The 26593-nt window shown below is 30.5% G+C and overlaps 1 protein-coding gene across 4 annotated transcripts in view; it reads right to left on the bottom strand.

The window, feature by feature from the left end:
- The window catches only part of LOC142333004 (uncharacterized), a 356865-nt gene that overhangs the window by 157028 nt on the left and 173244 nt on the right, over positions 1-26593 (bottom strand). For all 4 annotated transcript variants that reach the window (XM_075379771.1, XM_075379768.1, XM_075379770.1 and 1 more), the window contains one exon: positions 5289-5895. In XM_075379771.1, coding sequence (XP_075235886.1) covers positions 5289-5895 — 607 coding nt within the window. The remainder of the gene's footprint in view (positions 1-5288; positions 5896-26593) is intronic.

Raw genomic sequence — 26593 nt, 5'->3', positions numbered from 1 at the left:
TTTATACTTTCTAATTGAAACAATTAAAAAAGTTAAACCAAATTTGGGTCTGAATCTAAATCCCAGTCAGGAATAGTATTTTTCATATACTACAAAATTCCATTTTCCTTATTCCACGTACAAGCCTCAAGCTTATGTGTAAGCTTGAAATTAAGCTTAAAATTAAATCAAGCTTAAAATTATAAAAGAAACAGGATTCTACAGTTACATAAAAAAATAAATAATACTGAATTAAAAATATTCCAGCGTTAAAACAGTCTGGATATCTAAAAAAAAAAAAAACAGGACCCAGATAAACCAGGTAATGGTTTATCTGGTAATGGTATACTAATGAATCAGGTAATGGTTATACTAATAAAATTTTTTTTTATTTCGGCTCTGTCTGCGAGAAGAAGGTGAATACTCAAGTTTAAATATTAATTAAAAAATAGACTGAAAAGAATTTAATCGTAAACAAATTTTGTAAAAAATGTAAAATTACCATTTACAAAATAAATAATATATAAAAACAAAAGAATTAATAAAGAGTAAATGAAAAATAAATAAATAAACAATATAACTTTTAATTACTAATATTCAAAATATATTACACCAAAACAAATAAATATAAAAAACAAAAAGATGAGTGAAGAGAAAAATAAAACAAAACGTTTTACAATTACCCAACCAATAAAACTGATAAATATGTAACACAATATTTTCAGTAACTTCTTAGCCTATCTGAAACAATTAAATAGTTAATGAACTCTTAATCAAGGAGTTTCTCATTACTGTTAATTTTTTGGATATTAATTGTAATTTTGGAAAAATATATTAAATACATAAAATGGGGTGTGGTCGCTCCTAAAACTGACATTCTGATTTTATGATTATACTGAATCAATAGATAGATGCATTATACATTAAGAATGTTACATTTTTTAAAATTAATTTTATACATATAAACCATCGATGTATTAATATATAATTCCATTATTGTTAAACTGAATTCTGAATAGCTAAATCTAATGAACATCTTTGGGCTCCACTTGGTGAAGCCCAATTTCTGTTATAGCAGTCATAGTCTACCAAATTACGAAGAAAATTTTATATAAAATAAACATTTATATTTTTAATTAATCACGAACAACTTTTCCAAAAATACTGTTACTTAGATCTCACTTAAGGAAGAAGACCAACAAAAAAACAAATTTTTAACTCTTAAAATGAAGAAAAAATCTTTAGCATGGGCCCAAAAATGTAAATCATGGACTGCTCATGACCGAAAGGAGGTAATTTTTAGTGACGAAACTCATTACATTTGTTCATATTTTTGCAACCCCTTCAAAATGACTAATCCATTAAAAAACACTGATCCAAGAAAGTCATAGGATTTTTAGCTGTACGAGCTGTAGAACTGTCCTGTTGAAACCATGTGTTCTCTAGCCGGTCTTCAGGTGTAGTTTTTACAAATTACTATACCATCTGTATGTAGTGCTCACTGTTTTTTGTGCCGTGAAGAACCTACATGATCATTACACATCAAACACCCACTTTTGTCCGTGCAGTTGATGTGTATTTTCTGTACACCAAATGTTTGAATTCTGTGCATTTATGTATCCATCAAGATGGAACCATGCCTCATCAGACCAAAAAGCAGTCACCAGGTCCTTTCTCAGCTGGCGTTACAGATGACATGAACTACTGACAGAAAGCTACACATTTTCCAGTGTCTGCAGGTAACAACTCATCACAGCTAGATAGGCGTCGCACAAGCAACGCCTATCTAGCCGTGACTTCTAGGGACTAAGAGAATATGCAGCTTGCACGTCGAACAACTTTTATGGTGTCAGCACTTTCGGTTGCGTCTGCCACACCCCATCTCTTGGAACTTGTCATACAGCTGCTTGATAGAGAAATTGTTTGGTGGATCCACATCATAACTTACTGTGAAGGCATTCTGGGTCTGCCAATAAATGGCACATCCAGTATTGGGAGACAATGAATATTCTCTGCTGCCTTGTGTAACCCAGTTTTCCTCAATTAAAGATGCAACAAAAGAAGGAAACATTCTTCTGTAAGGTTGAATCACTTTCTGAACATTCTGTAGAATAACAGTACATATACATATTACCCTATTTAACTTTTTCAACTCACAATGTAGTATAACCGGATGAAATATTTATTGTATGGATTGTCCACATCATGAATTTACTATATAAAAAATATATATTACACTAGCCATCAAATAAAAAAAAAGAATCATCAGTTGTAATAAATAATAAGAGTATTGTATATAATCAATTGACTCGGCAATCGCTACTAGAAAATTCGATCAGTTACCAGAAAAAGCTTTTAATAGGCTCTTAAATAATACAAATGACCAATTGGCTTTCTGCAAAACGTGACCTATGATGTTAAAATATTTTTTCACCAATCCAGTCAAAAAATATTGGTTACACTAATATTATTACCAGAAATAGCACACCATACACTGATTTTTCATCAATAAGTTGATGCTGAAACATCTGGTGAGGATTTTTGGTGAATTATTTTTGGATATCTGATTTTTTAAAAAATTAAAATGCCCAGATAAATGAACCTATGTTTCTTTTGACATGAAATACAACATTGACTATGATTCTGAATTGCCAGTCAAAATAATTAAGACGTTTTGGTTTGCCTGTTCTCTTAAGTGGTTTTACAGTTGTTGCGTGATACAGTTTCAAATTTAAATCATGAAGAATCTAACAGCAAGATGTATACTTTATATCACTTTATTATGATAACCATCTTGTAGATTTTTCGGACCAACAGAAATTCTTCTTTGAATTATCAGCTACGGCCTACGTTAACCTAATGAAAGGTTGGCTATCTTGTTTTGTATGTTAAATCGACACTCCATTATACAACATTTTTCAAACCAAAATATGTATACTACTCTTTGCTAGGATATTAGCATTCAGAAATTTTTTTCCAACTATTTGATGAGTTTCTTGAAAGAATGCAGAGCTCACATAAGCTTCCACTGTAGCAACTCTTTCTTCAATCAAATAAGGCATTTTTAGAAAAATACAACTGCAAAGAATAAAATTATACTACAACTAATCACAACAGATGAGAGTAGAAATATACACAACCAAAAGTAGCAGTAATAGAACAACGATGTAGAAGTATATAAGTTTACACTCAAATAACAGCAGTCAGCGTTCAATTTTAAATTGCTCATCCTATACTAATTATTCATGAAAAATGTATGTTTGACTGTTAGAATGTAATCTAAATGCTATTTCATATCCTCAAGAGCTTCTATAGTTAACAGTGATCATAAATATCTTTTAATGATGTACATTTCCACTTTCACAGAATTTACATACCGACTATACTATTGTTGATTTATTTTGAATGGCAATTTTAAAAAGATTTTTCAACTGACACTTATTTTTAACATATCTGAATGTTTTATATATAAAATAATTTTCAAAATTAAAATAAATTTATTCTTAGAAAACTACATAACTGACACAAATATAAAGCACACCAAAATTATATTAGTAGATGATCAGATTATTTAAACTGCTACTTGCAAGAAACTTTGAGTTCAGTGTGACCATTTGATAAATGATAATGACTATTTTGTTCATATCCAGCAGAACAAATGTTATACAGAGTAAGCCATATTACATGTTTCTGAAATTTCATATGTCATGAAGGCGTTCTTCAGTAGTGGAAGCTCCATCATCACAGTACAACGACGTTTCAAATGACATTCTAAGAAACAGGTAACACCATCCTGAAAGATCATACTGTGTACAATTTTTGTAAAATCGCAAACGTGAACAAAAAACAGTCCCCCATGGGAGACCTCGATCGTGTGTAGTGTAATAAACATTGAACGTGTGTCCAATGGAATGGACCAAAGTCCAAAGAAGTAAACTCGGCAGTTGTATCATGGCGAATCCTTAAAAAGGGCTTACAACTGTATGCAAACAAGGTACAGGTACTGCATAAATTGTTTGACCAAAATAAGGTACAACGAACCACACACTGTGAATCGCTAATCAATCAGCAAAGGTTATGTCTGTGCAACACCTTATCACATCTGACGAAGCTCATTTCTACCTCAGTGGTTATGTCAATAAACAAAACTATCGATTCTCGGCTAGACAAAATCCAAAACTGTTGCATGAAATGCTATCGCACAGTGCCAAGGTTACTGTGTGGTGTGCAGTTAGTCATACCTGTGTGATAGGTCCCTATTTTTTTGAGAACATAACCACACCATCACAGTACAGCGGTACAACACAATGTTACGAACATTTTTCATTTCTGAAATGAGACGTTTTGGTCTAAGGGACTTGTGGATGAAGCAGGATGATGCCACCAGTCGTACTGCAGTAATACCAATGACAACCCTTCGACGACACTTCCCAGGATGCCTCATCTAGTGATATCCACTTGCCATCCAGATCGCTTGATCTAACTCCACCCGACTATTTCCTGTTATCTAAAGGAGAAGGTGTACACCACAAAGTCCACTACCATCAATGAACTGAAGGACAGAATCTAAAGGGAGATATAGCAGTCATCCCTGCCGAAATCCTGCTGAACATGACTGTTAGGGCCAAAGAATGTTCTCGTCAACATGGTAGCCATCTAAAGGATGTAATCTTCATACAATGAACACAGCTCAAAACACACATCGTTTGGCAATGTATTACACATAGTTGGTAATAAATGTTGTGTTCAACATGCTCAAAAAATGCATTTTAAATGTGTTCCATAAATATGGCCCATTCTGTATTAGTTTACTCATCACCCATGGGTAAAATTGATATACCCTCATTTGAATCCTTTATAAAACACGACTTATCAAAAACTTGTTTGTCTCTTGAATAAGGGGATATATATCTGGAGAATATCATAACCCTGACATAAATCACAATTAAATGTAATAGTGTAATTATTATACTTGAATGAATAAATAACTAATTTTTATAAATAATTATAAGCAAAAAAAAAAGATATATATATATAGGATTAAATATATGTCAGGTAAATACAAAAACAATTATTTGTTACCTTTAAACATTTAATCTACTTCCAATAAAAATTAAATATATGTATGAGTAATTTTCTAAACGTATTATAATTTTTAATATTCATGAAAATTCAAAAAAAAAAAAAAAATTAGTAACAATTAAAATTAAAAATCTAAAAAATTAAAAAATGATTTAATGCACAAAATGAGACAAATATGAAAGATAAGTGTGAAAACAAAAAATAAAGATAAAAAAATATAAACATACCTCATCAAGATATTGAGTTGCTGACATATTTGAATTATGATTTTTCGATGAAGGTGATTGCAATGTGTTATATTTTGGCTTTAAACTATCCACAACAGATGTTGGAGAATTCTTTTTAGAACCCACAATCGAATTATTATCGTTTAATTTACTTTTTAAAGGCCATGTATTATTAATTTTACTAGGTGTTGCATCGATATCTTCAGGAAAAGTGGCTTCAATCGTTTCAGTCAGATACCTATTCGCAGAAGATGGCTTTGTTGATGAAGATTCCGATAAATATTTATTCGAAGACGAATCGATTGTATCTGTAAGATATTTATTTGAAGGTGGTGTCGATGATGTACTCGTTTTATTACTTCTAACCGGGACTGAAGTGGAATTTGCTGCTTTTCTTTCAAATTTTTGTAAAGCAAACTGTATTGAAGACGGTAATGATTTATTTGACGATGCCTGACGGGCTTTATCTTCGACGACAAAATTATTAACAAGTCTTTCAAGACTGTTTGTCTGTTCAGATGATAATAATTCGACAACCGGTGACTGTGATGAAGGTGGCTGTGGCGTTTGTTGTCTATTTGTTGTTGGTGTTAAAGCTGGTTTGAACCTGTTTATCAACAAAAAAATTTAATTTAAAAAATAATAATCACAATTATATTTCATTATATACTATATATAAATAACTAAAGTAAATTTTCATTAATTCATACATAATAAGCTAAATTGATTTTACAAGACACCATCCCTTAAGATTTCTATAATGCATGCGAGTTCATTATCTTTTACTGTACATGCAAACAGCATGACAACCTGCCCATAGATGCTGAAAAATAGAACGATATTTATGGAAGTAAGCTATAACATATGTTCACATTCTCTGCAGCTATATAAAGCTTACAATCTGCCGCAATACGGTTCAGTGACACTCTAAGTAACTTCTAATTATTAAAAAAATTGAAGGAATTTTGGAAAGCAGATGGTGCAAGAGTAATGATGAACAGAAAGAAGCTGTCACACAGTAGTTAAATGAGCTGGTGGTAAAAGTTATGATGGTCACAGATCGCTATGAAAAATGTTTCGTAAGTGGCAGTGATTATACCAATTCTAAAAATGGATGCTAAGGTACAACGATTTGATAAAATAAAATCATTAATTATACTATCTATACAAAAGTACCTAACCATCTTTACTTTAATGATATTGGTTTTTAAAAGGGAAACCTTTATTCTTGATGTGATTAAAAGGTTTATAGATCAATCGATGTATCTTCACCCTCTTTTTCTGTTTGGCCCCCGGGACCACCATATATCATTCAGAGAATGATATGTATAAATATAAATGAATGAATATTGTCTTCTCGTGCAGTCTCAGGCTGACCATTCCTGAAATGTGTGGTTAATTGAAGCCTAACCACTATAGAACACCGGTATCCACGATCTAGTATTCAAATCCGTATAAAAGTAACTAAACACCTATACTAGGATTTGAACCTTAGAACTATCAACTTCGAAATCAGCTGATTCGTGATGACGAGTTCACCGTAAATTACAGGCAATTTTCCTTTAGAAACCTGAACCTGTTCTTGAACGGCTCTTTAATTTCTGGGAGAAAAGAAAATCCTGTTGCAGCATATATTGATCGACGCAAATTATTCTGATTAATAATGGACTGCTCCTATACGAATAACATTTACCTTAGAGTTGAAAGCAGTACAAATTCCCACTGCCTGGATGTGGCCTTAAGTTTCCTCTGGGTAGAAAAATTTGTTTGTTTCATATATCGATTCATCCTTTATCACTATCCACCCTTTTTGTGTATTCTTAATCCTTTCATTTATTTTAATAGTTCTATAGATGAAGATTCAACCACACGCTAGTCACTTCACATAGCAAGACACGACTGGACCTAACAAGAGATGTATTCCTAGCCTTATAACTGAGGTGGTCATGGATTGACTTAGAGACTATGTTTCCTGACCAACAGATGCAAAATAAGCCAGCAATAACAGGCTGAAGTATCTACTAATTGTTAAGCTGGGTACAATACATATTTACAAGGTAATTGTACTATTTATTAAGGATTGGATATAAGAACAACTTTAAGTAGTAAAGATCAATACTTCAAAATAAATAAAAATCAAATCATAAATTACATTTTAATAGAAATAATAAAAAAAACACATTAAAATAATTGTGTAATCAATAATTTAAAAAATTTAAAGATGAAAAGAGAAAAGTAGTACCGCATAAGACTAATTTGTAAACTATTAATAAAAATAAAAAAATAATCTATAAATCACTTGAATCATAAATAATAACATATTTCATTATGATAATTAAAATTTTAAATCGTATAAGAAAAAAATTTATGTAGGAAGAATTTTCATTCATACATAATGAATACATTCATTTATTTAACGTACATATTTTATCACTTAAATCTCTCTCTTGCTCTATCTATAAGAATTATTTATTTATATAATGAATGTGTATCTCTCCTTAAAGCCATGACAGACATATTACAATAAATAATATTTTACATCCATATATATATATATATATGTGTGTGTGTGTGTGTTTATGAATTTGTAATTAAGCATCATAAGAGTATAATAAATTATTATCAACAATAACAAAAATGTAACACTTACTGCTTTTTTTTTCAAGTAAAAAAAACAATACAAAGTAAAGTTTTGTAGACTAATGAATTTATGCTTATTTTTTTTTTATATGGTCTGCATAATTTGATTTTTGTTTACCATACTTAAAAGCCTATAAATGTTCTTTGAATCTTTATCAAATGTTCTGGTGGTCGTGCCTGTATAAAATTTGTTACAACCATCACTACAATTTATACTGAATACACCTGATTTACTGGAAATATTTTTAAAACTATATTATTATTATTAATTTTTTATTATTGATTTTGGAATCTATTCTACAGAAATTAGAAAGATGTTTTTTTTAAAAACATTAAATATATTATTATTACATGTTACGGGTAGAAATTTCTTATTATTATTACTTGAAAGAGCAGAACGTGTTTTATTTTTAAATTTATATATTAAATTACTAATAGTCTTTATATCAAGTTGCCTACAACAAATTGAACTTTTGGAGGCCAAAATTCATAATACATGTATTGTTATCATTATGAGATCAAATATGCACCATTTTTTTGATAACCTGCCAATTTTTCGGCAACACCATAATACCATCATTATAGAACTTCTGTGGTTTCTGGTCAAAGAATTGTGACACATGGTTTCCAAAAACCTCTTTTGAAACTAACTTAACACCGTTCCAGGAGTTCTGCAGAGATTGAAACAAATGATAGTCTGACAGTGGTAGGTACGACATACAGTGAATGTATTAAAATGTCCCAGTCAGTTCTCTCAATTTCTGACGGGTCATTAAAGATGTATGCATTGTCAGCATGGTAAACAACATGCTTTCTGTTGACCAGTTCAGGCCGTTTCTTTTGAATTGCGAAGTGCAATCGCGCTAATTGTAAACAGCACAAGTGGTTTCAGTCTATCGTTCTGCTTGGCGACAACAGGATGCCCTTCTGATCCCACCAAACGCACAGCACAACCTTCCTGGTTGTCAGTGAAGGCTTTGCCACAGACTGTGTTGCTTCTCCTCGCTTCGACCATGATCTTTTCACACATGGTGTCATTGGTTATTCACTTTTCATCACTCATAAACAACCGCTTCAGAAATAGCTCAATTTCATTACGTTTTGGTAGAAATTTGCAGATAAATATTCGATTAAGTAAATTTTTGCGCCAAAAGAGCTTCTTTTTGTAGCCGACTTTCTCCAAATAGTTTAACGCTGTTTGGTGATGAATTTTTAGGTCATTGGCAATGTCATGACTGCTTACATGCTGGTCTTCTTTGAATTTTGATCATTCAATTTTTCTGTGACTGGTCGCCCATTGAAAGGAGCAACTTGGACATCAGAATTTCCAGGGCGAACCGACTTAACCATCTTTTGGGTGTTACTTTTGATAACTTATCTTAAACTCCCTTATTTGTTTCTAGTATATTTCAAATTTTCAGGCTCGACCTCTTTTCATGAAGGACAACCTGAAATTAGTCCATCTCCTTACTTGTCTTAGTTGTCACCCTCTTTTAAATTTATGAAAACTATCTCCGGTTCCTTGCGGGTCAAACTGGCCTTCTGTTTTTCTCTCAATACCTCAACATAAGGCTTACACTGAAGCACAACCACGGGAACTGAAACTTTTTCCTTAACCAAAACATCTCTCATTTCTGCAGCCCTAGCGACTAAAACTTCATACCCCTGAACTAGGGCTATGAAAAATGATTTAAGATCACTCAATCTCATAGTCCAATCCTTATTCATGCTGATGTTAATGCTTTTAAGTCACTGCTATGGCATAGGGGGTTCACCGATAATGGCGGTGAATTAATTGAGGGCATTTTAGCATAGCTTACAATGCTGGGCTAAACAGCACCATTGTAAGTTTCAGGTTTATTAAGTTTTTTAAATATGCTGGTGAGTTGCCCACCAACGTAGAATGAGCGTCGGTTGTTTGATAACGAAGATCAATGTCACCGTTGGTAGGTTTATTACTGCCAATGTTAGTGACTGGAAGGTGGTTGATGATTGCCCAAGTGATTGATTGTTTATGAGATTGTTGATAGCTTGAGTGATCGTTACTGATGTAACGTTCCGGTTCAGCAGGGTCGTTTTCTCCACAGGCATGCGGATTGGATTTCTTGGTTTCTTATCTCCAGTCTTCAGACTCCAAGAAGTCTCTAGACTTTGTGTTCTTTATCAAAGTTTGGAAACGTTAGCTTTAGAGGACAAGACTTTCATTGATGCTGTTAAATATTTGGTTTCCCGAAGTTCAGATACAGAGAGGATTTCCCCAAGATGGAATAGAGAATTAACAAGTCTGAAACAGGTTGTCAGTAGTTTACGGAGAGCGTCTCAGCGTGAGGGTGATCTATCCGGAACGACGGGCAGTCTTCATTGCAGAGCTTCATTAGAGATCGGAGATCTCATTATTTTCAAAAGGTCCGCACGGCGAAGAGGGATTCTGGCGTTCCTTTGTTAGTGAACAGGGGAACAAGGATCCCTGAGGTGCTGTGTATAGGGTTTTGACACACAACGTAGAAAGGACGTTCTTCTGTCTGTTCTCTCAATTCGACATGGCGTAATATAAGATGATCTGAAATTTTAAGCGGACTATTAAAAGATTTGCTGCCTGACGACAACAAAGTGGGGGAGACCGCATACCATCTGCGGGAAAGGCTCTGAGATCGCTCTATTTCGCGGGGGCGGTGCAATGTATTTTGAGATTTCTGAGGCCGAAGTGCGTCCAGCTATTTATGGTTTAGGCAGGGCCCCGAGCTTTGATAGAATAACGACAGAGCTCCTTGATCGCTCGGTAGGGATAAGTGTGAGAATTATCACACGGGTGTTTAATAAATTGTTGTTTGACGGGAGCCTTCCGGACTAGCAGGAATGCGCCTTTCGGGGACTCTAGTGTTTGGAGAATGCAATACGACGCTCCCGTTTCCGGAGAGAACTGCATGTGCTGGCGTAGATACAATTGTAAGATTTAGGATGGAGGATGGTGATGGTGGTGAGGTAAAGTTAGGAAAACTTCTTCACTCGGGCCATCTTTATTACTGTATCTCGGCTGGATTCATGTCCGGTCAGATTCCAGTCCGTAGTAGCGGGTCGATCATCATTGATCTTTCTTTTTGTGTTCTTTAGCCTGCCTTTCCGCAAAACCGGCTGTAAGTAATTTACAAACCTTGAACTGTCCAGCGGTCCTGAAAAGGGCGACAAGGAGGAAGTGCAGGCCTCTTCTCTCTTCCGTCAGGCGACTGCTGGTAGGTAAAGCCCTTACCTCATAATTCGTCGCTATCTGTCTGCGATCTTCTTCACCTTCTTGGGTTGAAGAAGAGGATGTTCGGATCTTACAACTGATTTAGCAAAATTCGCGTTCGCGAGCGGGGACGGCGAACGCCTTATTTTATTTATTTTAATTTTAATTTGTAATAAGAAGCGTCTGTAGAATTTTGAAAAAAAAAAATTTAATTTCTTCTAGACATACGTGCATCTAGGAAGGGTTTGGGGGAACCGCGAGGCCGAAAAAGGTGTTCTTCTGGGCTGTATTTCTGTTATCGATCCGCAACATCTATAACAAATTTAAAACAAAAACCAAGAAGTTCGTCCTTAAATGATGTACGGCCTGACCCGCTGCGATTCATATACCCTGGAGATTTGGGACGCTAACGCTATATCATGTGCCCAAAAAACTCGCTACTTTTTTAGACTAGCAATTATTGTACCCATTACCGATACCTAAATATTTAATTAAATTTAATTCGTTTTTTAATGCTGTAATATCATTTATATACGTAATGCTCTGTTAATCAATGTTAATATTAATCATCCAGGCGATTTTCTCGTAAACTATGCACAATACAAAAAAATTACCTGAAAATGGATGGGGCACCTCATGGTGGCCTTGGATTTGACCTTGACCTTATTTAAGGTTAACACGATTTTTTTAAAGTGGAATGACCTATTTTTAACCCCACCAATGGAAAGACAGAAAATTTTACATTGAAATATGTGGTCATAGATATGACATTGAACCTTTTTTGTTGTTGTGGAGGTTATACAATATTCCTGGGATATTTATATTCCAGGCCATTTATCTCGCAAACTATGGGAAAGAGCATTAAAAATGACTTTACATTATCGTATAACACTATCTCTGATGGTTAGTCATATGACCTTCAAAAAAGGTCCAAGTTCACATGTATGACCAACATATTTCAATGTAAAATTTTCTGCTGTTTTCATTCGTGGGATGAAAAATAGTTAATTCCATTTGGAAAAACCGTGTTAATCTTAAAATAAGGTCAAGGTCAAATCCAAAGTTACCATGAGGTGTTCCGCCCTCTAATCTGAGTAACTTCTGTTAAGGTTTTTTTTTTTGTATTGTGCTTAGTTTACAAGAAAACGGCTGGGGCGATTAAAATGAAATACCCTGTGGTTGTTCCCTGATCTCTAAGTTCCAGGCTGGCTCGGTCTCTGGCCCCCCCAAGAGCAGGGCAGTTGAATATCGTATGCTCATTCGACTGGACCTCTCCGCAGACACACAACTCATCAGCCGCCAGGCAGAACCGAAACAGATATTGCTTTGAACGCTAAGAGGGTAAGACGCTTTAACATACTTTGATGATTTCAATTCAATTAATGAAACTAAAATACCAAGAGGTATAACAGACAGGACAATATTAACAAGCAGATTAAAATTAATATAGTCCTTGGTTTACGGTTGATTAGCGTAGTTTGAAATAAATAAAAACTATTGCACAGTTCTGTCTAATAAAGCTGACTTTTTGTTTTTGACACCCTCACTATATCACTGTCAGAAATCAACTGATTTTCAGAGTAAAACACACTAAATATGTTCAATTAAGCGGTAGATACAACAATGAGTTCAAGTTTCATTTCACTCACCACTGTGATTTACAGCATAAGCGCGTTTGAAAATTATACTGCTATACAGTTAACATAACTTCAACTTTAAATTATGTTGTATGTTGTCGATGTTAAATTGAGTATAACTCTACCAAAATTGAAGAACAACTCAACCAATCTTCATCAAATTTTCACATACACAACTTCAGATACTCTACTACGGCATATCTAAATTTCAATGAAACTATTAGTAGTTTTAGAGATTTTTGAGCCACAAAATTTTATACATAGGCATATATATATATATAAATTTATTTAGACTAAATTTTTTATAATCCATTTTTTTTTCTTTTTCCTCTGTACATTAAATAACTATATATAATATAATTTTTTTTCAGTCTCCACAAAGTACAGAATTAGAAAACACTCTTACCTTTACTTTTTTATGTTCTTCAAAACGTTTTCGGACCTAAGCTCTTCTTCAGTGATCTTTTTTTATAAATTCTTGATTTACACATTAATTTTAGCTTTTTTTACATTTATTTTGTAAAAACTGTTTGTTAATAAAATTAAAAAAAAAAACATTTAAAATTTCAGAAAAAATATTTGTTCAGTACAGTAATGTATTAACATATAATAACATGTTAAAGAAAAAAAACATTACTGAAGATGGACTTAGGCCCAAAAGCGCTTTGAAGGTAAAAAATAATGTTTTTTTAATTCTGTACTTTGTGGAATGGAATAAGTTTTATATTATATAATTAGTTAGATTTTACATACAAAAGTGATATGGACTACAAAAAATTTAATTTAGATAAATTATATATATATACATACATATAAAATAAGGAAACCAAATTTTAAGTAAATGGTACTTTCATACTCCTCATTACTTCAAAACATAAAGACAATTAATTCTCACCCCCCCCCCCCACGCAAATGTTCACACCATGCAACTGAAAGAAAATACCATGCTTTTCTTGGAAAAGTCAGTAGAAAATTTACACAAGTAAGATCTTTCCAATATTATACATGCTTTTAACACATCTGCATGTGTATTAGTTAAAAAAAAAATAAATGGCTACAAATAAAAAAATGTAATATAAAAATAACCTTGAAAAACCAATCATTGTATAATATAGGATTAAAAATGTGATGTAAAACAGCAACAATTTAAAATAGTTCATCAATAAAGAATGTAAGGAATTACAGCCTTAAATGGATGTAAGTAGAAACAATGAAAAGACAAACAGCAATTTATCAAATAAAGAATTTATAAATTTACAAAGATTCTAAGATTTTATATATTATTCATCGTTACTCGAGAAATAAACTCTTTAACTATTGTTTTTTAAAATAATAATACTGTTTAGAATAAAGTTAACCTTAAAATTAATTTAAAAAAAATTATTTTGTGTATCTCCTTCGAAAACATAAGAAATATGTCCAAAGATTCACGCCGTACCTTAAAAAATAATAGGAAAATATTTCTAAAAATTCTTCAAAATATACTAAAATGTTTATAAATAAAATGTTTACTTTAATTTTTAGTACTAACTCTCTTTAATTTTATATACATATTTTTTATTTATTTAGTCAAAATGCCTGATTTGTTATGCTCTGGGGGGAAGATGATAAATTTCTAACATCTTCAGGAACACCTGGAACATTTCATGGAATTATATTTCCTTAATGGATGGAGTAGTTTTCAGAAGAAGAAAGAAAGAGAAAATGAAGAAAGAAAAATCTATAAAAAAAAAACAACCAAGGAATTCTTTCTAGAAAAAAAAAATTATAGAAAAGCATGGAAGGTGCAAACAAGAGAAATCATTACGCTTGAACAAACAAAAGGACCAGCAAGAACCAGTGAGTTACAATTTACAGTTTAGTACAGCATGCGATAAACACAAGTAAGGTCTGCAATAAATGCGATCACGATGTGCAAGAACATTTGTAATGAGTGTGCGGTAACAAACAAGCAAAGAGTACTTCGTGAGTATTCCATTTTTGGACAGCGGTTAAGTACAAGAAGCTAATCAGCGAGTCCTTTATGAACAGGGGCCGAGATGACATTATTCATTTATAAAAAAGTATAGTTTCCTTTTTTAAACAATGAAAGTAAATAATTCTTGAATAAAGTAAATTGTAGATATTTTGATTATCTTACTGTTATAATCTCTTATAAATTTTATATTAATTTGTATTAGCTATTGTAGGGTGTAAAAAAATATTAGAATTGTATTTTTTTCTATTTATAATTGATATATTTTGAATATTAGGTTTTAAATAAACCTGTATTTGTAAGAATTTTTACGTGTGCTGTCTCTCAATATCCTTGTTGAACTGCCAGTTCCAGTTTCCCCCATAGATTACCAAAGTTAAACAACATTGGGTGCAGTTTCACCACGTGAAGGGTTGCCATTTATTAATGGCTAATGATCACTGTAATTGATGCTAGACTGCTATGTATTCGATAGTACAGGAATCTTAATTTATTATTTCATTTAAATTTTTAAACTAGATACTTAATGGGTATACAAATTGCTGCCGACTTGTACACTTAAAACTAAAATAAAAATAGAATTAAATTTATAAATCTAACTCCAATTTCCAAGAAATCTATAAAAGAGAAATTAGTGGTTTTGATACAATGATAAGCATAATATACTGAACTTACAACATTCTCATGGAAATTTTTTTGAAACTGTAATAAAAAAAAACCGAAAAATATTTTTTTATAAAACAGGGTAGATTCTACAAAAAAAAAATTAAATAAGTTATCTGAAATAGTTATGCAATATTAATTTATGCAGTTAATAAACTAATACAGAGTAGTATTTACTAATCACAGGAAAGGAAGTAGTCATCTCATCAGTAACTCATAACCTAGTACAATTTTTTATTATTACCTATATATTATATACCAACTAATATTATCACTTGAAAAAGTAAAATTATCTTTCGAATTGATATCAAACATTTCATTAAAATAGTCAAAACGGTATCTTTAATTAAAGGTCGAATAAATAAAACAATATATAAATAAAATTAAAATTAGGTATATCATATTAAAAAGGTAAACGATAAATAAAAATAAAGTATAAATAACAAAAAAAAAAATATAATAACAGAATATAGAAAATAAAATTAAATTGTTCAATAAATAAACAAAACAAAGAATTCAACAAAAGACAGAATAATAATAATCATTAATATATTCTCATTCACTATTTAAAACTGGACTCCATTATACTCGTATGCTGTCACAATTTGTGATGTTGCCATGTTGCACGCTATAACTTTGACTTCATCTAATTGGCAAAATGCCATTCCATCCTGCGTTATAATAAGTATTTTACAATAAAGAAATGTGCTACTACTGACTAGCTGACACACATTATTAAATTTGTATTGCACTGTGTGACGATGTTACTTGAATGAATTACAAATTGTACTAAGGAATGCGTTAATAGAAAAGTATACAGGTAGTAAAAAATAAGTAAATGAAGATATATTCGTTAGACATACACGATCTAAAAATATAATTTTAACCAGAGAGCTGTTAAATTATTTTACTATATTCTTGTAAATGATTTAATTTTAAACACCAGTCTTTTTTATATAATTTTCCATCATCCTTGTTTTACTTATAATCGAATAAGTTAATAATCTTAACTACTCTGAATTAAGTCCACCTGTAGTTACATCCATCTATGGTTAATATAATATTAACTATATTCACAAATGTAGCAAAATATGCCAGGAAAAAAGTCTTAAAAATTTCATCAATATCAATAACCTCTTGAAATCTACATCGGTATTCAGATAATGAGAATACAGATATTCTTTCAAAGCGCCCCAAAAAAAACTTTTTTAACAGTAAAATATAGCACTCTTCATGGTTAATCAAAAATTATACTAATTTACAGTAGTAATTACAGTGATTGGAACTATGCAATCCCGCAACCAGGAAGTTCTCAAACGCAATTTTACAGTGTTTGCCAAAGCACAATTTTGTTGGATAGTAGCAGAATTCATCTCCAAAACTGTAAAATATTGAACAGCATGACAATGAACACTAATATATATATCATCTCATCATGTAATTGGATATGTCAAAAAGATAAAAATAATAGAAGTGAAAACATCTTTGAAAATTTTCCTTCTACTTTGAAAGTCATTCATTTAGTTTATTACAACACAAAAAAAGATGAAAATGGGCAAAAAAACTAAGATAAAATGTTTTATGGTATTTTTTTTTCTATCCACGAAAAATTTCAGGTGAAGTTCTGTCAAGTTATATATCTGCAGTAAAAAAGTGTATATGTTTACATTATATATGTATATATTTTTTGTCTCAAAACTAATTTTAATTATTTGATGCTCCTATAAATTGTTTCAGAAAGCCTTGAAAGCACTAGAGAGATACATTAAGCCAACTTTTTATAAAACAGGATATAAAATTCTTTTTTCAAAAGTACAAATTACTAAATAATGATGGCACATTAACTAGATTAAACACAACAATCAGAACACAGGTTTATAAAAAGGGATATAATTAAACTAATCTCAGTTTTTTTACCCAACTGCAAAAAAATACAATCTGTAAATAAATATGTACATTTGCTTCTCCACACTATGAAAGAAATCAATTTGAAAAAAATGAGAACAAAATAAAAATAAAGAAGAAATAATTTAAAAATAAAATAATAGATTAAATATTAGAAGGTAAATAATCTCGGGTAGAAAAAGTAATTGAAAGTTGAAGAATTTTGTTATTTAATCAGTAAAATGGATGGGAAAAATTATACAAAATAAAACACAGAAAATTAATTCTCATGGAAATACAGGCAATCAGGCTATTTTTGTATGTATGATATCAGTAAAGAAACCTTTCTATTCGATAAAGAAAACTATTAGTAGATTTTTCATCTTTCGATACCGTATTCGTTTATTGAATTTTGATGAGTCATGGCAATCGTTTCGTTAAAAACAGTTCTGTTACCGCAGATTCTTTAATTAGATTTTTTTTTAATACTTGATACTGTAATCCCAGCAACTTTCCTTCAACAATTAGCCGCAAAAATTGGTATTTTCTATTTTCCATTACACGTCTATAGATAATTATAAAAGCTAAATAAAGTACACGGCACATTTGGGAAACTGTGCAACTAAAAATAGGCCTTGAATACATTGAATATAGTTGATAAATCATTAAAAAAAATCATACTGATAAATCTGCCGATATGGTGTATTTTCAGTCATACATTCTTTCACATAATACAAAGCTTAGACTTTACGTTATTCTAATTTATCAACTTATTACCGAAATGAAACGACTAGCACTAGATAGGGAATTTGGAGAGCTGCATCAAACCAGTCAAATGACTGAAGACAAAAAAAAAAAAAATCAACAGATTAAAAACACAATTATTGTAACATCAATATGAGATAATAATGAGTAAATTGAGACAGCTTAAAAAGTTCTGTAATGCTACCGATTACAGAAGATAAGCAAACACTGTTCCCCTGACCTCATTCTAAAATGTAAATCATCATCAAAAGAAAATTTCTAAAATTAAGCTTAAAGAATTAGAATGTATGTTATAAGCGTGCATCATAAACGTATAAACATGTAATATGTAAACAATTAGAAATGACGGGAGTATATCTTTAGTAAAGAATGATTTGAATTCGGTTGCAGTAATAAACTAGTATAAGCAAAATGTATGCTGCAAACAAATTACAGAATAATCAGTTATCAATTTTAAAAGTATATATAGTCTAAGTTTTAATCTAGTCTATATAGATTTGAAGTTATATCTAGTAGAACACAATACCAGACAGTTACATATATTAAAATGTAATTTCTTTAACACTTGATTTAATCAGAAGTAGAATCAATTTTTTTATGAAGTTTGTCTATACTTTTTTTGGGTTAAAAAATCTCCAAGATCCTACATTTTGTTTCTCAAAAGGAGGAACTAAATTTAGTGTCTTCTAATAACAAAATGGATCAACTAATTTATATCAAATTACATAAGAAAATAAATCAACATTTTTTAAATGGTCATGAAATATCCAATATAAATATTTTTATTTTTAAATAAAGATGTGTTATTAAGTAATTTTTTCCATAACTTTAGTCTGAGAAGTACTCAAGCAATGGCTTAAATATACTGCAATCATTTTTATGGCAGTATAAAAAATATTAACGCAATTGATTGCAAATGATGCAATAAGCAGTACTTTTAAAATAAGTGGTAAACAAGACTGACCGTTGACAATAGTCTACTGATAATGTAAAACTAGGTGGCCATTTCGATTGTTAAACAATCATCTTCAGTATAATCAACAAGAAATAAAACATAAGTGAAATAAAACATAATTAATAGTAATAAAAAATCTGACAACTAAGTTGTAATACTTTTCTGGCAATGGTTATTTATTTATTCTTATATAGTATAAAAATAAATTATACATGAAAAAAGTTACCTAAGACTTCTTTTTTGGAGTGGAAGTAATTTATCATTATATGTTTAAATAAACCAAAAAGTTAAAAAAAAAAAAAAAAAAAAAAATAAGTATATTTTATTTTTTCTACTTCACCTCCTCATGACCCTTCCAAGAATCACCGATCACTTTCAAAGAATTTTTTTTTATTTCTCCATGTTTTCTATGTTAAATGGAAAAACTAAAATACTTCTACTGAGAGATGTAAAAAAAAATAAAAAGTTACTTAAGATTTATTTTTCAGAGGTAGAGGTGAATTATGATCTTATACTGTAATATTATACTTTGAATTAAAAGTTTAAATAAACTAAAATCTTTTTAACCTAAAAAATCGAAATTTTTAAACACTGATTAGTTCCCCCACACCAATACGTCCCGCCAAATTTTTTTTGGGGTCACTTACACTAGTACTATGCTAAAAAAGAAGTAAAAAACTTCAGTTAAAAAATATGCAATATATAAAAAAATAGTTTCTTTCGATTGTTGGAGAAATTTGGAATGGGAATTTTGGAGAAATTAAAAAAAAAACAAATTTTAAGATAAATATGCACACATGTACTGGCCTTAATATAGAGTGGAGTTACACAAGCAAACTTTTGAGAAAATTTATCGCAAAAAATTATATACCCCACCCCCTGGAGACACTAATCTCAAAATGTTACTAACAAATTGCTCCTATCCATGAGTCTCTGTACAAAATTTCATCAAAATTGGTTGATTCAGTCAAAAGTTCTTAAGCTTCAAACATGCTTACACATGTATATATGTATGAGTATTAGCCCCTACTTTTGTAGTTTTGGGGTTCGTGGGTCATGAAACATCAGGAAATGTAAAAAAATCCCAAACCCCATTTTTTTACTGATTACCAAATTTTCCTTCTTGCAACACAGTTTTAGAGGTATGATATTAGGAAAGTAAAATTATTAATTGACAAAAGAACAGTACTTATGATTCATATAAAAAAAGAATTTTAAGCGCTTTTAGAAAAAAAAACCAAAATCAAATAAATGCTGTCATTTTAGTCAACACCATACAAAGAGTAAATCTATATTAAAAACATCTACCCCATTTAAATCTGCAACTTTGATTGCCACAACCTGATTTATCACTCTTATGTAATAGTTTGATAAATAAAAATTTATTATAAGGAAAAGAATACCACACATGTTGTAAGAGTAAAAATAAAATACTATAAACAAGGCTAAAAAATAATCTGATAAATGACATAACAAATGTTAAATGTTATTTTTACATGGATACGACAGGAGGAGGGTTAGGTTTGTATTGTACATTTGATTATTGTATTCATCTGTGTCATTCGGAATAAATACATCAATTTTGAAATATTTATCAAATAATTCAAATCCATTACGTACCTAGTTGTGGAAATTTGGCAATTTTATTTAAATAACGTAGCTTGCTTAAGATATTTTCATTCAACAAAGTATAAAAAAAATGTTTGAAAAACAGTTCCCAAAATACGAAGTATATAGATTACAGAGTACCTAAAAGTATTAAACATAAAAATAATTAAAAATTATATAAATTATTAAAACATTTCATGAAAATATTAAAAAAACTATAATAATAAAACAGTCCTGCCAACACTAATAAAAAAAGGTTGGAGACTGCTGAAAAAAAAATATTTCGAAATAAAATGAATAGACAATTTTAAATAAATCTTCGGAAACACTTTAGTAAATCAATTAAAAATTTATACTGATAAAAAATAAAAAACTACATAACTGAAAAAATTAAAAAATATTAAAAGATGAAAATAAAATATTCCATGAAGTGCTAAAACAGAAGAACAACAACGATGAACTATCTAAAAATGAAGGAAGGAGATATCAGAAAGAGTGAACAGATAATGGGAAGATAGAAAAACAGAAAAAAAGAAACCACAAATAAATAAATGATTTAATTTGTTCTGAAAGTGAACTATTCAGAGGGGGTTGAACTAGTATAACCTCAGGGGGAGGAAGACTACATGTAAAATTTATGAGTAATAAGGAAAATTATTTTTTTTAAATCTAAAAATTACAAATTTTCAGGAAAAGTTAAGAAATTCTTCAACTTGTGAGTGACACCGGGTAGTTGCTAATAATATCTAAAGGGCAGGTTATTTACCATTATTTTACAAGCTGCCAATAAATTATGTAAACATAAAATTACCAATTATAGATACTCTAAACCCACATAAATTCCATCAAATTTAATTCAGAAGAACCCCCCCCCAACATCAGATCTTACAAATTTAGTTCAAAAGTAGAATTAAAAAATAAGGAGTACAGAAACATTTTTACTAAAAAAAAAAAAAAAAAAAATGATACGTTATCAATACATATTTTCATCACCTGACCACCCGTAAGGAACGACCCCAGTCACCACACTACCCCCTCTGTTTCCAGCCCTGTTGGGATTTACCGGAGATTGTCTTTTAGATCCGCTAAACTTGACAACACAACATAGTATCAATTTGGCCTATTAAGGATACCACTGACACAAATGCCTTGGCAGATAGACACAACTTACTATTCCCGTACGGTTTCTTCCAACCACAACCACCTGTCTTACAACTCTCAACTATCATATTAATCGATTTGTGAAAGCACGATCTTTGCACCTTCCTCTAACACCAAAGTTTTCACACAAAAACTCTTTCTTATATCTAACTTCGATTAGACTATGCATTCAGATCATAAATTGATTGAGTCTTTAAACCTGAAAAATATTATCCTTATACCAACAAAAGGTTGTTGACCTTACCGACAAACAAGATTGGTATGTTGTCATACTAACAATGACAATTTTGTCCTACAGTTCAATTTACTCAAAATCAGTGGCAGCTCGCATATAGGCCTTGTTGAACTGCAGCACCCCCTATTTCCACATGATATTATAAAATTTAATATAATGAGTCTTTTTTTCTATAATTCTTTCTTTATATTTGTACAATATATAATCCTTAAGCTTAATATGAGTAACCATCACCCAGTTTTTATGAAAAAAATACAAAAACCTTCATATGGAACTGTGGACTACACAGTTCCAGTGGTGTGATGTTTGGCTATTGTGCGCATGTGCACATAGGAAGCTGCACGCAAGGCTGCAAGGGAAAGAGAGCACTGTCACTTCCACAGTGGCGACCCTGGGATGCTGGTGGAAGGTAGTTATTTTTTAACTCCGTGTGTGCTGTGCTTAAAAACCATGAACCATATCCTTAAATGTGATAAAGTGTAGAATTAGATTATTATCCTGCTTCCAGTTACTCTATTTGATTCATTGTTTTTTGTTTTTGTTTGGTTCTTTTATTTTACAGAAAACTAACCATGTCCTTGAAAAGGCCCAGAAAAAATTTCCTAGAGCAGCACCCCTCCTAATTTTAGCTATGAGCTGCCACTGTTCAAAATCCTCTTGATTTGCTTAAAAATCAAGAAACAGCTTCACAAATTTAATAAGCCTGTAATGAAAATATCTCTACTATGGTTTAATTTCGGAAGCAAGGTCAATCGTATACCCTCCCACACTGCAGCTCCATCACAGAGTTATCCACACTCTCATCCTAACAGCAAATATATAGACTAATTGGGGCTTGATGCCAAAACACCTATGTTGCCGAAGTAAGCACCTAGGCAAGCCCCTAGCCACCATATAAATCCAAACACCCACCCTTGCATCTTTAACAGCATCAGTCTGTTTCACATCTTAGTCATCCTCCGCAGGGCTAAGAATTTAAAGAAGCCAGCGATTATGTTCCAATCCAGCGGTTTTCCAATTAACTTGCAGATCCAAACCAGAACTGATCCTCAAAACCTATCTAGCTACTTTGATACATTCAGCTTCATACCGGAGAAGATATGGTACACATCATCAATGGCCCTACACTCCAAACACAAGCCTGAATTAATCAAACCAAATTTGACCAACTTATCTTGAAAAGCACTATGTTCAGACAAACTGTGTAACATGCCAATTGGGGAAAATCCGCAAATTGGGGAAAATTGCAAGTTCTGTAACCTGCATACTACTCACATCAGGAATAATACCATGTGTGCAATGGCCATTGAATGATTGAGTAGAATTTAAAAAAAAAATTTTACAAAAAAAGATACATTAATAATACTTAATATTTTAATTTAAATAGAAATAAAAATGTATATAATAAAAATATTCAGTAGTCTTTTACTCTTTATAATACAGATTTTATATTTTCCAACTGGCAATTTTATAAAAAAATAACGAATTAATTGTGTTCTGTTTTTTAATATAGGTATGATTTATTTTATTTCATTTTAAAATGGAAGAATAACAATTTAATCATTGGAAAGTAAGATGATATTAATTCATTAAAAATTTATAATGACCAATAAATCCAAGACCTTCAGTATAGCAGGCAAACATGCTGCTACCTGCACCAAAAGTTATATATATATTTTTTTTTTTTTCAATGTTATACATAACAGAAAAACCGAATATATAATCCAGCTAAAGGGTACAAATTAAATTCAAGGTAGTAATTTTAAAATAAACTTTTAGCTGTTCTGATATTTTAATTGTATTATGGCTAATATCTATTTAAAATATTAAGAAATTGTTAAATTTTAATTGGTATTTGTGAAGTACCTTTGTAACAATTTCTTAACAGACAATTCTACTGCTAAAAATTATACTAGTTTTCAAATTCTAACTACATTTTTGTAAAAAAAAAAAATTACTTATTCTTCCTAGAGTTATGTTGCTGTAATAATGTAACATATTACATTAACTATCAACAATGATAGAACGTTTTTCATAGTGGTATCTAAAACATTTTGAAAAATCTATTTGTTTATAAAAATAAAATTTAATTATAAAGGAAACTGTAAAAAAAATTATGTTAATTTGATTACAGTGTAATAATTAAACAGAACAGTAAAATGAATAAACCCTGAATAAATAATTTTTATATCAAAAACGTTTTTTTCCATTTTACAAAAAAAAGATTACATTCATAAAAAATAATAATTTAGGATAAAAGTATAGTTAAAAAAAAAAATTCTCTTATGTATGGTAATAATTCACTTAGTTGGGATCCGCCATTCCCCTTCAATAACCTTCATTATTCTTTACCTATGTTAATAACCATACACACCTACTTATTGTAATTGAATTGTTGTTTTATATACTCCAGTTTAAAAGCTACCTACACCTTATTAAGTTCCATTATCGCTTTAAAAATAGCTTACAAATAAACCTAACGTGTAAACGAGATTAAAATTTTATTCCTCTCAGAGATTTTAAATTTGAGAAGTAGAAGGCTTGAATTTGTTAATGACAATTCGAATACTAAATCTATGGACAGCATCATATTCAGAGGTACCATCCGTTGAGCCACCCAATAAAAAAACACCAGAACCTTGCTAGTCACCAGAAGGTACCAAAACTGATTTACCCACCAGAATGAGAGTTTCCCTGTTGAAGAAGGGCAGGATGAATGTTAAGGAAACCAGTGGGAAGAAGAAGGAGGTAAACAGAGGGACAGCTTCTCATATTTCCCAAAATACCGAATCCTCTTCGACACAAGTATAGCACAACTTATGACTGTACTACAAGTATGGTTTCCCAGAGTTTAAAGGTAACAAATAAAATCATTTTTTTTTTTAAGTGAGGTGAGTAAATTTGCCAAACATTTTTAAAATGATTTTACCAATTCTTTTAACTATACTAACAAAAACTACTTTCAAACTGAAAATGAAACTGATACAAAATTAATTTCCGTTAAAATCAAACTCTCTGCTGAATGTTAACAAAATATGTACAGAATCTTTCCTCCTCACAAAAAGTGATACATAAATTTGTTGATTTACACTATTTGAAATAATAAAACTAATTTCAACAAAAAATAATAATATTAATTCATTTTTTTTATTAAATTTCAATTTTTATATAAGGTGGTACCAAATTAAAAATAATCGTCAAATTTATAAACCAATTTAACACAAACTTCAAAAATTAAAAAAAAATTCAACAAATATTATTTTTAATTCTCGGTATTTTTTTAATTAACAATCTTCATTATTTAACTTTTATTTTATTCTTTTCAGATTCATTTTTATAATAAAATAGGCTAACAAAAAATAGTGCTTGATTTAAAAATAAGTCGCTCATAAAATAAATAAAACAAGAAACCTATGTCTTAATAAAAAAAGAAACTATGTAACAGAATGTTAATGATTGTGATCTAACTTTCTCTGGAATGTGAGGAACGTGTATATTTTTTTTTACCATCCTTTCTAATTTTCTTGAATTTCCAAGTGAAAATTCCCTATATACCAGTATGACATTAATCTTTATGTCGTTAGGCTACAATAATCAAATCAAATACTAAGCTATGATGATGACAGAGTGAAACTACTATTTTATAATAAAATCTGATTTGGTCTGTTATATTTTTACACATATATAAACAACCAACACATACACACACACACACAAATACACGCACACTTTATCTAATGTATTGTTTACAACAAAAAGAAATACATTAATCTGTTGCTTTACACTATTTGACTTTTCTTATAGTTGCCACAGATGTAATGAAACCATCTACTACTAACAGAATTGATTTCTCTAAGAGTAATAATGTTTTACTCTTATATAGTTATTTCCAATGGTGAACAGAGCGATGGCTCGTATGGGCTGAATATTACCTAAATTTCATTAGGCGTAGTATGTTAATGTTATTATACAACAACAGTATACTTGGCTCAGTGGAAGAATCTAGAAAATACTTTTATTCCTCACTCTTCTTAATACGACTAGCTGCAATGCTTATTGTTCTTGAGAATAGCGATGACATTTATGAGAGTAACTAATGTCTTGTTCGACAACGTTTTGATCACTGTACCTCACATATGAAATAAAATAATAAAACTAAAAATAATATGGCATTATAAATTGTTTTCTATTTCATTTTGAAACATGAATACATAAAAAAATACGACTGAAAATAATCTAAGTAAACTTTTTTAGTGTACTTAAGAAACTTTTTACGTAAATTAACCGTGCCTCTATGAACTGTGCTAGATGTTAGATATAAAGTTTAGCAGTAAAGGAATAGGAAAAGGTCAGGTCAAGGGAACACGATTGTACCAAGCTATGCTGTACTACTTAATTAATGAAAGGTTTTGAATTTGTAACAATATAATAGCGTTTTTCCTTAATCTATTGATATCTAAGTAATTATATAAATTGTGTGTATCTGTTTGTGTGTATGTGTTGCATGTTTATAAATATATATAAAAATATAACAATTTGATCAGATTTTATAATAA

This window comes from Lycorma delicatula, chromosome 12, assembly GCF_047948215.1.
Source record: "Lycorma delicatula isolate Av1 chromosome 12, ASM4794821v1, whole genome shotgun sequence".
NCBI classification, from domain to species: domain Eukaryota; kingdom Metazoa; phylum Arthropoda; class Insecta; order Hemiptera; family Fulgoridae; genus Lycorma; species Lycorma delicatula.
This window is presented reverse-complemented; position numbering and strand designations above follow the sequence as displayed.